This window comes from Haliotis cracherodii, unplaced genomic scaffold (assembly GCF_022045235.1).
Source record: "Haliotis cracherodii isolate W230 unplaced genomic scaffold, xgHalCrac1.p SCAF_6, whole genome shotgun sequence".
NCBI lineage: Eukaryota > Metazoa > Mollusca > Gastropoda > Lepetellida > Haliotidae > Haliotis > Haliotis cracherodii.
In genome coordinates this window covers 58,578,056-58,595,302 of record NW_027266319.1, presented here as the reverse complement: position 1 = coordinate 58,595,302, position 17,247 = coordinate 58,578,056, and the positions used below count along the sequence as shown (strand labels likewise).

General features: G+C 42.6%; 3 protein-coding genes across 3 annotated transcripts in view; all 3 read right to left on the bottom strand.

The window, feature by feature from the left end:
* Window positions 1-5,724, bottom strand: part of LOC139445522 (putative helicase MOV-10) — a 29,919-nt gene extending 24,195 nt beyond the window's left edge. The window contains exons 1-5 of the mRNA XM_071226662.1: window positions 5,636-5,724; window positions 4,408-5,108; window positions 2,663-2,907; window positions 888-1,140; window positions 68-208 (exon numbers count right to left, since the gene is read on the bottom strand). Of these exons, the coding sequence (XP_071082763.1) occupies window positions 68-208; window positions 888-1,140; window positions 2,663-2,907; window positions 4,408-5,054 (1,286 nt within the window). The 5' untranslated portion in view covers window positions 5,055-5,108; window positions 5,636-5,724. The remainder of the gene's footprint in view (window positions 1-67; window positions 209-887; window positions 1,141-2,662; window positions 2,908-4,407; window positions 5,109-5,635) is intronic.
* Window positions 5,725-15,250: 9,526 nt separating this feature from the next.
* Window positions 15,251-15,649, bottom strand: LOC139446540 (uncharacterized). Its single transcript, XM_071227842.1, has one exon. It carries the CDS (start codon window positions 15,647-15,649, stop codon window positions 15,251-15,253), a length of 399 nt encoding a protein of 132 aa, XP_071083943.1.
* Window positions 15,646-16,278, bottom strand: LOC139446539 (uncharacterized). Its single transcript, XM_071227841.1, has one exon. It carries the CDS (start codon window positions 16,276-16,278, stop codon window positions 15,646-15,648), a length of 633 nt encoding a protein of 210 aa, XP_071083942.1.
* Window positions 16,279-17,247: the final 969 nt, after the last annotated feature.

Genomic DNA, 17,247 nt, shown 5'->3' with positions numbered 1-17,247 from the left:
AAGGCTACCCAACCGCCCCACGTCACAAGAAGTAGTGTGCATGTGCCGTCTGTTTCTGTGTACATACTTGAGGGTCGTCATCTCTATCACTTCGAATGTTTTCAGACCCTGTTTGTCCGTGAGGCCGTTGTTGATGATTCTTCTCAGACTGTCAGGAATTCGGTAGAGACCAAGCGGTATCTTCACCTCGAGACGGTCATTCCCCACCCTGGAAAACACACCAACATACAATAGTCGTCGTCAACCTTGGACAAGTTGACTTCTTAAAACTGTTTCAAACATTGGTTTACGTTATGCTGACCCTATAAAATTGAAAGTGAGTATTTTTTTCAGACAGTACTGTTTCATTCCACCCAATATAAAATAAAACAATTGTCCAAACCAACCTGGCAAGAAAAAACAAACCGGCATAACCAACATATTCAGATAATGTTTTGAATAAAAAAAAAATTTAAAAGATTTCAAGTGTTACTTATTCAGTTTTTTATCAACCATCTCCATAATTCACACCAAAAGTGAAAAACAGGTGTTCAATGATGAATCCATGTTATAAATCTTTTTGTTTATTTACGTGAACATGGTGAACTTTGCTTTTTTTTGTTCATTTTGACCTCCAGCTCGGTCATGCCTATCAGTGCCTTGCTTTGGTGGAAACACTCCATCAACCAAGTAGTTAAAACAAGAGCCTAAATATCAGTTTCGTAATATTTGTGTGCAATCAGTCACTCGTTGACTTAGTTGGATTGTTGCTCACAATATCAATCACTGAATAGTCTGGTCCAGACTCTCACCATGCTCTATTATTTACAGGCTGCTGTCATATGTTCCACAGCTGGAATACTGCTGAGTGCGACATTAAACAAGGTACTACATCTCATTCCCAATACCTGGGCAGTGGCAGGCCGTCCACAACTTTAGAAACCCGAGCGTGCTTCCGTGTCTTTGGTCTCTTGTCTATCTTTGTTCCCTGTGTTGGTTTCATCTGCTCGATGATGTCATTCCGGCACTTGGCATGGAGATACCGCACGATGTGGAACATCACATGACTGTCATGGCTCAAGCAGAACAGCAGCGCCAGGGGGGAGTGGAAGCTCCCGACATTACGAGCTTGTACCTTGATTTTTATGTGATATGATTCCCCTGCAATACCAAGGAACAGGCAAATTACAGCCAGTTGTCAGTGTTCCCGCGGGCTTGTGAAACTGACAGTCCTGGTGGACTGGCAACTCTAAAAATTACCAGCCCCCCCCTTAATTTTTGTCAGACCCAACTTTCAACAAATAAAAAAAGGTATGAAAAATACCCGGTTTTAATTTCTTCAATATCATGTTCAATGCAATGATGTCATCTCTGCTGTAACTTAGTTAGATCTACACGTCATTCACACAAAGTTCAGTCACAATTTTCTCTTTTCTGAAAGAATATTTTGAGACTTAGTCACTACAAATATATATATATGATCTTTCCTTGCACTAAAAATAGACAAGGGCAAATTCTGATGGTGACAGACAAGCTGACTTCGTTTGAAAAAGATACTAATATGAATATCGCCAATGTTTTGTTCAACCTCAAATTTTTTTTAATTAAAGGTACTTTATTTGCCGGTCAACAGGCAGTTTTTAATTGTTTGAAATTAAGGGTTGCTGTTTGTTTCTGGTGCTATAGTATTTGAATTTAGGGCTCCCAAAATCTTTGACTTTGAGTCATGACCATATGTCTCAAAAACAAATATTTGTATCAGAAGGCACAACACACATTACGCACATGGTCAAAACTGCGTAAAAAAGTTGCATTATATTAGAAAAAAAACCCAACAAAACCATAAGACATAAGTGGCCCAGGGTCTAAGATGCCACAACTCACTGAGGGTTATCTCCCTTAGCTGTGTCAGGACCAAGCTCCTTCCCAGCGAATGACACCTACGTAACACTTCTTGGTAATATCGCTGCGACCAGGCTATTACAAAAAGTTTGAAATTTGCCCTCTCATACCAAATGTGGTAATGTTTATACCCTTGGGAATGCTATAGTGTATTTTGAAAAGGCTTACAACTGACCATATTTCACAGATGAATTTTCCTTTTTGTTTGCTTAGATTGGTTCGAGATTACAGACGAACAGAAAATCACCCAACTTCCCCCTTACATTCTTACTATACCAATTACATGATAGTTGAAATGAAATAGAAATTCAAATCGACACACAAAGAAAATATTTAGCTGGGGTAAGAGTATTCGGCATAACCGTCATCACTTGTTTGTAGACATAATGGTCAGTCGGTTGCGAGTTCAACTCCAAGCATATTTGTGACCACCTATCACATCGCTGTAAGAAACCTGATGGTCCCAGATGATCTATTACCTGTGTCATTTTGAATTGAAGTTGAAAGATCATAGTTTCGTGGTTTATTCTGACAGCCTGAAATGTTTATATACGACAGATATACTTTTCCAGAATTTAATTGCCCATAATTAAGGGTGCATATAACACTAGTGCGTATAATACACAAATAAATAAGTCTTGTGTACATTGCTCAATGGGAAAGGGTGCTAATTGGGATTGTTCACTTGCCAATACATTAGCAAATATCGCTGTGGGCGCTTATTAGAGAGGGGCGCCTATTACGTCGAATACGGTATAGTTACTTGACATGCTCAACCTACCAGGAGGGATCGTGGCATGGCCCTGGGATTCCGTCACCTTCTTGGCATCATCCAGCTGGAACACACGAATCCGTTTCAGCAGTTCACAACTGAGCAGCGTCACGCTGTGTCTAGCGTTGGTATTATGGATAGTCAGTGTCACAGACTCCGACACACCCTCCATTAGCGGAATCACAAATGTCTCCCCTTCCCCTGTCACTGTCGCTGATAACTGGATTCCAAACTTGTCTTTGATGAGGTCATCTCTGAAATGAAAAAAAACAACAAAACAGTTGAAGATTTGAAGATTGATTTGGTAAATTCTCAAACACCATGTTAAAATAAGTAAACATCTGTGCATGTTCTGCTTGGATGTACTGAAAAGGTTCGGGATGCTTGTTTTGAATGTGTGTACCATGTGTGCTCTCAGTCACGTGTGGACATACAACAACAAGTCTAATACATTTACATTGTATCTGCCGTATTCAATAAGTAGCCAGGGCACTTATCAAAATTATAAAAAATGAGTTAACTTTTTTTTCAGGGATTGAGAGGTCAAACAGTTGAAACATTGAAGAAACTAATACATTTGTATTGTAAGTAAATATGGAATATATATTTAAGTGGTATTTTATTTATTTATCTGAAGCACACAGTCATAAAAGGATGATTTGAGATGAATATGAAATATAAAAAATATATCCATAAATGTTTTTAAAACTAATGTTCTCTGAACTGTTTATGGTTATCATTCAGTGTTGACGTGGTCAAGTCAGGAGCACGACACATTGACAGGCAAATTTCTGAATAAATTTACTTTATGAAAACCCTTCTCCAGCAAACTATATTCCACATAATCAGCATTAGAAAGAAATCTGCATGAGAAATGAAAAATTCAAAAATGATTAGAGAGTACCTGATTGTGTAAAAACAGTTTTCATAGAATACTTGTCATTCAATCAGTGTTGATATACAACCCGTGCAGATCCGGGCTAGAGTAGGTCTTCAGCAACCCATGCTTGCCGTAAAAGGAGACTATGCTTGTCGAAAAAAGAGGCAGGTAACAGGATGAGGTGGTCAGACTCACTGACTTGTGTGATGCATGTAATTGCATCCCAATTTTGTGGATGGATGCTCATGATATCAATCACTGGATTGTCTGGTCCAGACTTGATTACTTACAGACAGCCAACATATACCCAGAGCTCCAGATAAGCTGCGTATCTGCGTGAAATACGCATCAGAAATGCAGAAATACGCAGAAAAATATAATCCAAGCGTATCAAATACGCAACGAACATTACAGATACGCTACAAAAATAAAATTTGTGCGTATCATCAAAATATTGTGAAGTAACCCTGCGTATTCGATTAGCAAATCAGCAACTTATTTTGAAATTATAAACGGGCATTCCGTCAACCTTGTCAAATTCCACGATGACAGTCACATCATGATCATTTGCCATCACACTTTCGTGTGAAAGTATCGTGGTAGTTTTGAGTCCTATAAAGCTCTCAAACCCACACGACACCAGTTTGCAGGGACTAGATGAATATTGTTTTTAAATATTTAACTTAAATACCCACATGTGTAAAAACTAGTGGGTAACAGAAATTTGAATACGCAGATAAAATTACTGATACCCAATGATTTTAAAATGCATGGGTAAAATACCCACAACACCAAAAGCTTATCTGGAGCTCTGTATACCTGGAATATTGCTGAGTGTGGCTTTAAACAACAAACAAACAAAAACATGACATACCTCTTTGTCCGCAAACCATTCATGAGGACTGCGACTCTATGCCTGCGACCATCTACATGCTTGGTAACTTCAGCTTCTGACGTACATGGAGCGGCGCACAGTGTACACCGGAATATATGTCCGCTCTTCTGAACAAACTCGGGCAAACAATCCGCCTTGGGAACATTTTTGGACATGGTTTGTTCTGCTATTGGTGCTTTGTTGAAATGTCTGTGTTGGTCTACAGCAAACTTTCTCTGAAATCTTATGTTCCCTCGAACAGAGTTAAGATTGGCTGCGTGCATATTGTGAACAGGATTTGAAAACGCCCCTTCTCTGACATCTAGCGAAACAATGCTGTCGTCACTATCACTATCAACATCATCAACACTGCGGTCTTTGCCACTGCTGTGGGGGGCTGGTCCATTATAGAATTTGTCAGCTCGAACATGGAGAGTTTTTGTGATATATAATGGTTGTAAAATACTGCTGAAGCTTGGAATATGCTCTCCTGGTGTTAACTGAGAGAGGTAGTTTTTGTAGCGTGTGTTGTACATGTTACGAACTTCTTTCTTGTGCATGCCATGAATGGTTATGTTTTCAGTTTTGAGAAACCGAATGAAATCTTCCCCTCTCTGTTGTCGTTCTTTGAAGGAGAATTTCCCCATATTTGAAGCTTTCTCTTCTGCTACCTAGCTTCTATATGTCTCTAGAAAAGGCCCCTGTAACAAAAACAAACTGACATGTATTGTATAGCTGATCATGTTCGTAGGACATCCGAATACTACTTTCTGTATTTACATGTTTTTGTGTCCATAAATTCTCGTTTACTTTCTGTTGGTTAAATATTTATACAGTATATAGAAGAGCAACTACACGCCACGGGATCCGTAATGTTTTCTATCCTTATTCGTCGCTGTTTACTCTCAACACTGAATTATGGGTGCCATGTTACGAAACCATATGAATTTGAATGGATTCATAATTTTAAGTCATACGCCTGTATCTGTGAGTGGCTGTGTAAATTGATACGAAGACTGTAGATTTTTAAGATAACATCAATGTCACGTGATTTTAGTCATACTTATTAACAATTTACTGTTGTTGGTTGTGTAACAATACACAAACGATCAAAATCGAGCATGTGGTCGTTGCCTTTCACTGGAGTCTTTCCCCTGATCGCATCAAAATTAAAGCTCGATCGGTAAGTTTATGACAAGTAAATGTTCAATTTATGAGGTATATTTACATCCTTGAGTCAGAGAAATGTGTAGGCTCCTCTTCCTGTGCCTCAGCTGACGTACTGTTCTTTCGTTGATTGTGCAACTGAACTTGTCAAACGGGGAAATCCCGTTGATTCCACGCCACCTAGCGGTGAAAACCAGTTTCGGTTTACCAATCTGGTTTGGGTTTCATAGACTTGCTACAGTTCGCCAGAGACCATATAATGTTCCCTGGTTTTGCGGAGAAATTGAGTTAAATTTTTTTCGGAATGGCGGAATATGTTGCCCATTGACTCACTGTTGTCACAATTACAGTAAAGCTATGGTACGAAACGAAAAACTACGACGGTGTAAGAGTATGGGAGTTACGATCATCGTTGCGCTAAGATCGCATTGTGGAATTGGGGCCTTGGTAATGGGCCTACAAGAATATAAAGTAGCGATTAGCCAACAAATTGCATGATGATCAACACTCCCTCAGACACAATCTAACTACGTCGTTTCATCAGAATATCTCAAAATTCATTCAAGAAATGTCCATGACGCTTTTGGCATGTATCGCATTATAGTGTAACCACACAATCCTCCCATTTTGAGATCATATTGAAATTCACAGAACTACAATCGACAATGTCTTTTTCAAATCCCATTAATCCCTTAGAGAACCTGGTTAGAATAGACCTCTTGCAATTTATTGCTTGCGGCAAGAGCCGACTTAATGGCTCGGTGATTTGGTTCATTGGTGCCATTGCGTCCGATAGCGTGGGACGTCACTTATAATACTAATCACCTTTCTCTGGGTGATGGGGTAGCACAGTGGTTAAAGCGTTCGTTCGTCACGCAGAAGACCCGGGTTCGATTCCCCACGATATGTGAACGCCATTTATGTGAACGTTCATTTCTCATAAAACACTCACAGGTATAGCGTCATATATCACTGAAACAGAAATCATAGGTATGTTAACATGCACGTAAATGCTTATTTGTTAAACCAAATTCCATTGAGGGAATGGTGTTTTACGCCGCGCAAGCATTATCTCGTCGGTCTGTTGACAATAATAAGCGGCAGATCGTAACAAAAATTTAAGATCGCGTACTTAGTGAGTTACAATCAACTTAGCCCTAAGATCGCTTTGTGGAACGTGGCCCTGGGGCAGCCAACCAGCGTTGTCATCACGAAAAACTTCCAGCGACGTCATGCAGAGCGTGATGACACGCAATGAATCAGGTCAAAAATAAGTATAGTATTTCTTCTCATATCCAACATGATTTGACCGCCATGATTTCTCATTCACATGCAGGGGCGGCCGGGTAGCCTAGTGGTTAAAGTGTTCGCTCGTCACGCCGAAGGCCCGGGTTCGATTCCCGACATGGGAACAAAGTTTGAAGCTCAATCCTGGCGCGCCCCGGCCTGATATTGCTGGAATATTGCTAAAAGTGGCGTAAAACCATACTATCCCCCTCTTTCCATGGCATTAGTTATTTCATTTCACTTTGAATCGCTTCCTTTGCTTATATATATGCATTATAATGATAGCCATCTGGAGATGTCAGTTAGAGATACGTCCAAAAGAAACAAGGAGTTTCGGGACATATGAAATAAAGCAGTGGTGCTTTCATTTGTTTTCCAGGTTTATTTCATATATTTTCAAAATATGGACAGACCTCTAGTGATGGCACACGCCATACACATTTACCTCCCCTACATCAGACGCCCAACATTCTGATCTGAATCCCGCGAGCACGTGACTCACAGTTGTGAGGATTATCCATGTCAACTTTCCTCTTCCCAGTGTGGCATGATATGTTTTGTTTTGTTTTACTGATTTTGGGGAAAAACTTCAGGTGGGTAGGTCGAAAAAAAGTTTGAAATATTTGTTTTGAATTTCGTCAAAATGGTAGGAAAAACAAAATTGGGAACGGGAATTATTAAGATTAATTTTCAATAAGTTTTAATTATAGTATATTTAATGAATTAATTTAAGTTGATAGCGACAGTAAAAGTGTTAAAAAAACCCCGAAAACACAAAACTTCTTTTACTTATTTCAAGCAGGCATTTCATTTTTTTTATTTGATCACATTTGATTTTTTTGTTTCGGCGAATTCGTAGAGATTTTAAAAAAAAAAAGTCTGGCCTCACCTCGGTTTAGACGTCTGGTGACCTTGAACGCTTAAAACGTATGGCGAAAGACAATGTATCGTGAAATGAACAATCATGCACCTTTCGGTTCAGTTTCGCTGTAGCTGCTGGTTATGATATGTAACTGTAAGTTGATTTATCGTCAAAAGAGCTATTTCGATTCAGGTACGGGGTTCTACCCCCGGCCGCGTCATACCAATCGACGATAAAAGATGGTACTTGTTGTTACCCTGCCAGGCGCTCTGCATTTATGGGGCTAAAACCAGGAGTGGTCGGCTCGGATTTAGTTTTCTGTCTTAAGTAAGGGGGATTCATGTTTAAGGGTGTTTCAGCGGGCTAGCACTATAAAATCGGCATCAAACCATAAGAACTTGGGTAAGAATAGGACCCCGGCACACTCTCGGAAGTGGCGAGTAAATTGGATCAGGTTGTCAGGCTCGGTGACTTAACAGGGTGTCATCCTACCCCAAGGGCGTAGGACGGTGCTCACCATATCGAACAAAACCGCCAATTTACTTGAACACCAGCCATTCACTCGGAACACCAGCCATTCACTTAGGACACCAGTGATTCACTTAGGACACCAGTCATTCACTTAGGACACCAGCCATTCACGTAGGACACCAGTCATTCACTTAGGACATCAGTCATTCACTTAAGACACCAGCCATTCACTAAGTACATCACAAATTCACTCGGGACACCAGTCATTCACTCGGAACACTAGCCATTCACTCGGAACACCAGTCACCATTCACCTGACACATCATCTATTCACTTGGGACATAACCCATTCACTCGGGACATGATCCATTCACTCGGGACATGACCCATTCACTCAGTACATCACCCATTCACTTGGGACATCATCCATTCATTCGGTACATCAACCATTAACTCAGGACAACAACCATTAACTCGGGACATCATCCAATCTCTCGGTACACCATTCATTCACTCGGGACATCACCCATTCACTCGGGACATCATCCATTCTCTCGGTACATCATTCATTCACTCGGGACATCACCCATTCACTCAGGACATCATCCATTCACTTGGGACATTACCCATTCACCCGGGACATCATCCATTCACTCAGGACATCATCCATTCTCTCGGTACATCATTCATTCACTCGGGACATCACCCATTCACTCAGGACATCATCCATTCACTTGGGACATCACCCATTCACCCGGGACATCATCCATTCACTCAGGACATCATCCATTCACTGGGGACATCATCCATTCACTGGGGACACCGCCCATTCACTTGGGACATCACCCATTCACTCGGGACATCATCCATTCACTCAGGACATCATCCATTCACTTGGGACATCACCCATTCACCCGCGACATCATCCATTCACTCAGGACATCATCCATTCACTGGGGACATCATCCATTCACTGGGGACACCGCCCATTCACCCGGGACATCACCCATTCACTCGGTACACCATCCATTCACTCGGTACACCATCCATTCACTCGGTACATCATCCATTCACTTGGGACACCGCCCATTCACTCGGGACATCACCCATTCACTCGGTACATCATCCATTCACTCGGTACACCATCCATTCACTCGGTACATCATCCATTCACTCAGGACATCATCCATTCACTTGGGACATCACCCATTCACTTGGGACATCATCCATTCACTCGGTACATCATCCATTCACTCAGGACATCATCCATTCACTCGGGACACCACCCATTCTCTCAGGACATCACCCATTCACTCGGTACATCATCCATTCACTTGGGACATAACCCATTCACCCGGGACACCGCCCATTCACTTGGGACACCGCCCATTCACTCGGGACACCAGCCATTCACTCGGTACATCATCCATTCACTCGGGACATAACCAATTCACCCGGGACACCACCCATTCACTCGGGACACCTCCCATTCACTTGGGACATCATCCATTCACTCGGTACATCACCCATTCACTCAGGACATAACCCATTCACTCGGTACATCACCCATTCACTCAGGACATAACCCATTCACTCGGGACATAACCCATTCACTCAGGACATAACCCATTCACTCGGGACATAACCCATTCACCCGGGACACCGCCCATTCATTCGGGACACCTCCCATTCACTCGGGACACCACCCATTCACTTGGGACATCATCCATTCACTTGGGACATAACCCATTCACTCGGGACACCGCCCATTCACTCGGGACACCACCCATTCTCTTGGGACATCACCCATTCACTTAGGACATCATCCATTCACTTGGGACATCATCTATTCACTCGGTACATCATCCATTCACCCGGGACACCGCCCATTCACTCGGGACACCGCCCATTCACTCGGGACACCAACCATTCACTTGGGACATCATCCATTCACTCGGTACATCACCCATTCACTCAGGACATAACCCATTCACTCGGTACATCACCCATTCACTCAGGACATAACCCATTCACTCGGGACATAACCCATTCACTCAGGACATAACCCATTCACTCGGGACATAACCCATTCACCCGGGACACCGCCCATTCACTCGGGACACCTTCCATTCATTCGGGACACCACCCATTCACTTGGGACATCACCCATTCACTTAGGACATCATCCATTCACTTGGGACATCATCTATTCACTCGGTACATCATCCATTCACCCGGGACACCGCCCATTCACTCGGGACACCGCCCATTCACTCGGGACACCAACCATTCACTTGGGACATCACCCATTCACTTAGGACATCACCCATTCACTCGGTACATCATCCATTCACCCGGGACATCACCCATTCACTCAGGACATCATCCATTCACTTGGGACATCATCCATTCACCCGGGACACCGCACATTCACTCGGGACACCGCCCATTCACTCGGGACACCAACCATTCACTTGGGACATCACCCATTCACTTAGGACATCATCCATTCACTTGGGACATAACCCATTCACCCGGGACACCGCCCATTCACTCGGGACACCGCCCATTCACTCGGGACATCACCCATTCACTTGGGACATCACCCATTCACTTGGGACATCACCCATTCACTCAGGACATCACCCATTCACTCGGGACACCAGCCATTCACTTGGGACATCACCCATTCACTTGGGACATCACCCATTCACTTGGGACACCAGCCATTCACTCGGGACATCACCCATTCACTCGGGACACCAGCCATTCACTTGGGACATCACCCATTCACCCGGGACACCGCCCATTCACTCGGGACACCGCCCATTCACTCGGGACATCATCCATTCACTCGGGACATCACCCATTCACTCAGGACATCACCCATTCACTTGGGACATCATCCATTGACTTGGGACCCCACCTATTCACTCGGGACATCACCTATTCACTTGGAAAATCACCCATTCACTCGGGACATCATCCATTCACTAAGGACATCACCTATTCACTTGGAAAATCACCCATTCACTCGGGACATCATCCATTCACTAAGGACATCACCCATTCAATCGGGACATCACCTGTTCACTCGGGACACCATCTGTTCACAAGGGACACTGCCCGTTCACCTGAGATACCACCTATTCATTTGGGACACCGCCGATTCATAATATCACCCAGAATGCCACACTTCGTTACTTAGTTGGATCTTTGCATAGCTGTTCCTACTATGGGTCCCCTTGAACGAATCATTTTAGGACCTTTATCCACAAGCACGCCCATACACGGTTCCGAGATCCGTGAACGTCCGGGTTAGAATAGGTCTTCAGCAACCCACGTTTGCCGTAGGATGTGACTATGCCTTTCGCAAGAAGCGACTAATGGGATCGGGTGGACAGGATCGCTGACTTGGTTGATGGATGTCATCGTATCCCAATTGCGTAGATCGATGCTCATGACGTCAATCTCTGGAATGCCTGGTCCAGATTCTATTGTTTACAGACCGCCGTCCCACAACTGGAATATTGCTGAGTGCGGCGTTAAACAACAAACAAACAAACATAAACAGGCGTCATGGTCCCGAATGCTGCCTGGATAAGGCAAAAAATGAAACAGAAAAGCCTTGATGCGAGACATCCAACACGGTTCCAGACGCTCTATCTGAAACAGGTCAAAATTAGGTCAACGTTGGAGAGCCAGTGAAAGTCTCACTCCACATCATTTACATGACAAGAATACATAATATACTTCTAAAATACTTCAACAACCTCCCGACTCTTTCGCATTGCTATAGTTCATCTGTCATGCATTATTTGTATGGTATATATTCACACAAGTGAATCACAAGTAATGTCAAGCGAATATAAGGCTAAGAGTGAGTGAGTATAGTTTTATGCCGCTTTAAGCAATATTCCAGCAATATCACGGCGGGGGACACCAGGAATGGGCTTTACACATTGTACCCATATAAGGTTAAGAAACACTGTAAAACATTACATGTCAACAATAAAAAATGAAATAATGAAATCACACGTGATATCACTACCACACATGTATAGCTATAGAAATATGTCTATATGACTGTTGTACACCCGCTTTCAATATGTTTTATAGGAAGCAGCTGTACAGTTTTTTCAGAACTCCCAGCTCTTGTTATTTCTTCAATAGTCACTGAAGCGCCCGTACGATATCTAAAAAAAATAAGTTTGGATGTGGGGCGGTCGGGTAGCCTAGTAGTTAAAGCGTTCGCTCGTCACGCCGATGCCCCGTTTTCGATTCTCCACATAAGTGCAATGCGCGAGGCCCATTTCTGGTGTCCCCACCGTGAAATAGCTGGAATATTGCTAAAGGCAGCGTAAAACCTTACTCACTCACTGTTAGAATAAATGTCTCCCGCTCATGACTGCAGCGAAATGTTTTGTTAGAATGATGTATTTCAAGGCGCCTTTAACAATATGCTTAACTTCAACATACTTTTCACGTTAAACCAAATGACAAAACACACTTTGTACAAATGCAAGAATTTCCCAAGAAATGTCCATGACGCTTTTGGCATGTATCACAATAGCATTATAGTGTAACCACACAATCCTCCCATTTTGAGATCATATTGAAATTCACAGAACTACAATCGACAATGTCTTTTTTAAATTCCACTAAACCCTTAGAGAACCTGGTTAGAATAGGCCTCTTGCAATTTATTGCTTGTGGCAAGAGCCGACTTAATGGCTGGGGTTCTCAGACTCAGTGATTTGGTTCATTGGTGCCATTGTGTCCGATAGCGTGGGACGTCACTTATAATACTAATCACTTTTCTCGGGGCGATGGGGTAGCACAGTGGTTAAAGCGTTTGTTCCTCACGCCGAAGACCCGGGTTCGATTCCCCACGATATGTGAACACCATGTATGGCCATATATCACTGAAACAGAAATCATATGTGTGTTACCATGCACGTAAATGCTAATTTGTTAAACCAAATTCCATTGAGGGAATGGTGTTTTACGCCGCGCAAGCTTTATCACGTCGGTCTGTTGACAATAATTAAGCTTGGGACAGCCAACCAGTGTTGTCATCACGAACAACGTCCAGCGGCGTCAGAGCGCGGTGGCACGCAATGAATCAGGTCAAAAATAAATACAGTATTTCTTCTCATACCCAACATGATGTGACCGCCATGATTTCTCATTCACATGCAGGGGCGGCCGGGTAGCCTAGTGGTTAAAGCGTTTGCGCTCACGCCACAGTCCAGGGTTCGATTCCCGACATGGGTACAATGTGTGAAGTCCATTTCTGGTGTCCCCCGCCGTGATATTGCTGGAATATTGCTAAAAGCGGCGTAAAATCATACCCATTCTCCAGACAATCCAGTGATTGACATCATGAGCATCGATCTATGCAATTGAGATACGATGATATATCAGTCGCCTCTCATATGACACCTTTACGGCAAGCATGGGTTGCTGAAGACCTATTCAAACCCGGTTCTTCACGGGTGACCATGTTAGTAATAGTGTTGTTTGCGGGTGGGTTGGGGATACACTAGTAGTGATGTTGTTTGCGGGTGGGTTGGGGCTACAATAGTAGTGGTGTTGTTTGCGGGTGGGTTGGGGATACTGATGGGCCTGTTTCAAACTTAACCATAGATATTAACTGCTTTCTTAAAGAACATTCACAAAACGACAAATTAATTGTTCAAATAAAACAGAACTTTCAAAAAACAGAGCTTTCTTAAAATAATAGCAATATGAATGTTGTAACTTCCACTGAAAGAGTAAATGAATCTTGCATGGTGGAATGTACGTTAAAAAACGATGAGAAATAGGAACATATTGCCCCATATATTCACCATTATATAAAAAAAGATTAGAATAAATTGAATCATATATGATACATACCTGGACAATAATTGGACTCATTTAACTGTATGTTTCCATATAAAATTGTAGCCTAGTGGTTAAAGTGTTCGCTCGTCACGCCGAAGGCCCGGGTTCGATTCCCGACATGGGAACAAAGTTTGAAGCTCATTCCTGGCGCGCCCCGCCCTGATATTGCTGGAATATTGCTAAAAGTGGCGTAAAACCATACTAACCCCCTCATTCCATGGCATTAGTTATTTAATTTCACTTTGAATCGCTTCCTTTGCTTATATATATGCATTATAATGATAGCCATCTGGAGATGTCAGTTAGAGATACGTCCAAAAGAAACAAGGAGTTTCGGGATATATGAAATAAAGCAGTGGTGCTTTAATTTGTTTTCCAGGTTTATTTCATATATTTTCAAAATATGCACACGCCATACACATTTACCTCCCCTACATCAGACGCCCAACATTCTGATCTGAATCCCGCGAGCACGTGACTCACCGTTGTGAGGATTATCCATGTCAACTTTCCTCTTCCCAGTGTGGCATGATATGTTTTGTTTTGGTTTACTGATTTTGGGGGAAAACTTCAGGTGGGTAGGTCGAAAAAAAGTTTGAAATATTTGTTTTGGATTTCGTCAAAATGGTAAGAAGGTAAGAAAAACAAAATTGGGAACGGGAATTATTAAGATTAATTTTCAATAAGTTTTAATTATAGTATATTTAATGAATTAATTTAAGTTGATAGCGACAGTAAAAGAGTTAAAAAAAACCCCGAAAACAAAAAACTTATTTTACTTATTTCTAGCCGGCATTTCATTTTTTTTATTTGATCACATTTGATTTTTTTGTTTCGGCGAATTCGTAAAGATTTTTTAAAAAAAAGTCTGGCCTCACCTCGGTTTAGACGTCTGGTGACCTTGAACGCTTAAAACGTATGGCGAAAGACAATACATCGTGAAATTAACAATCATGCACCTTTCGGTTCAGTTTCGCTGTAGCTGCTGGTTATGATATATAACTGTAAGTTGATATATCGTCAAAAGAGCTATTTCGATTCAGGTACGGGGTTCTACCCCCGGCCGCGTCATACCAATCGACGATGGTACTTGTTGTTACCCTGCCAGGCGCTCTGCATTTATGGGGCTAAAACCAGGAGTGGTCGGCTCGGATTTAGTTTTCTGTCTTAAGACTTGGCGGAGGTGAGCGATCTCAGGTTTGGGTCAGCAGGGGAAAGGTTGATGGCACGTTTGGTAAGGGTGGAGATGGTGCCAGTCTTGGTTCTAAGAGGGTGGTTTGAGTTGAAGTGGATATACTGGTCGGTGTGGGTGGGCTTCCGGTAGACACTGGTTTGGATTCTGTTAGCTGAGTTTCTACAGACGAGGACATCTAGGAAGGGTAGTTGGTTGTCCTTTTCTGTTTCGATGGTGAACTGTACTCGGGGGTGTTGTTGGTTAAGATGTTGTAGTAGCAGGGTTGGGTCTTGGTCTTGTTTTATGATGACAAAGGTGTCGTCAACTTTCCTGTACCAGCAAATAGGTTGGATGGGTGATGTTGTGAGGGCTTGCTGTTCGAAGTGGGTCATGTAGATTCAGTAAGGATAGGAGACAGCGGGGATCCCATGGTTAGGCCGTGTATCTGTTGATAATACTCGTCGCCCCAGGTGAAGTATGTGGTGGAGATACAGGCGGTAGTGAGGGCGATGATGGATTCGGTGGTTAGGCTGGTTTCAGGAGGGGTTTCAGTGATGCGACGGCGGAGAATTCGCAGAGTGTCATCTATGGGTACGTTGGTGAAAAGATCTACTACATCGTAACTGATGATTTGATCTGGATTGGTCATGTTCTTGAGTTTGGAGCAGAAGTCCGTGGAGTCAGAGATGAAGGAGTCGGCTGTTTTTCCTAAGGGGGCGAGGATTCTGATTAGGTGTTGGGCCGTTTTGTAGAAGACAGTATCTCGGGAACACACAAGTAGACGGGCTGTAGGAGGGTTCTTGTGGATTTTGATGGTGGCTCTGGCATAGGCTGGCTGGGGGTGATTGACGGAGAGTTGGTGGTGAAGAGCTTGGGTAATTTCAAAGTTGTCTTTAAGTTGTTTGAGGAGGGTTTTATGTTGGCGAAGGAGTTTGGCGGTTGGGTCCTTCTTGATCTTGGAGTAGGTGGTGGGATCTTGGAGAATGTTGTTCACTAGCTCATGGAAGTGGTCAGTGTCCATGATGACTTACTTACTTACTTACTTACTTTGGAGATTTAACGTGCGCTTTCCGACTGATGCGTATTTCGCACACGGGCCCGGCCAGGCCATTTAATGTGTTTCCGAAAGGGGCGAGGGTGGTCTGTGCAACCCAAGAGGGGGCTTTAGGGGTTGCTTATATAGAATTTGGGAATTTTGAGATTTGGAATAGATGCTGATGGGGTTGGGGAGGAGAACTAAGGGAGCTGGGTATGGTGGATGATTGTTTGTTTATGTGATTTTGATTTGGTAGGTTATTATGGTTTTAGATGCGTTTTATTAGTTCCGTTTTTATTAAGAATACGCCTAAGGCCTTGAAGTTTTCTAGTTTATTTTGTGGGTTTAGTATTGCTTCTAGAGTGAGAGCCTTGTTTAGATTGAGGGTGGTTTGTAATGCGGTTCGATGTGTTAGGTAGTGTGTGCAGTGGATGAGTGCGTGTTCTGGGGTTTCTGGTTGTTTGCAGTGTGGGCAGTTACCTGTAGTGTGTTTTTTAAATTTTTTTAGGTGGTTATTTAGGTTGGTGTGTCCTGTTTGGAGTTTAGTGATTACTCTGTCGATTTTTTTTGATGGATGGAGAATTTTTGGTTTGGTTAGTGGTTTGCTGAGCACTCTTTTGATTTTGCTATTTGAGTTTAGATATAGGTTATGCCATTTTTTTGTGATTTTTTGTTTGTTTACACTTTTAATTTCTGTTTTTGAGATGGGTAAGTTTAAGCTTATTTCTGGGATTTTAAGGGATAGTTTAGCTGCTTTATCGGCGTTTTCATTACCGTATATTCCTACGTGGGCGGGTATCCACAAGAAGGTTATTTGTTTGCCTGCTTTTGTTAGGTCGTTGGAGCTTTTAAGTATTTGATTTATTAATTTAGGTCGGTTTTTGGTATTTTTGTTTTGGAGGGCTTGTAGTCCACTTAGGGAGTCAGTAAGTATTAGGATTTTTTGGTTGTTTT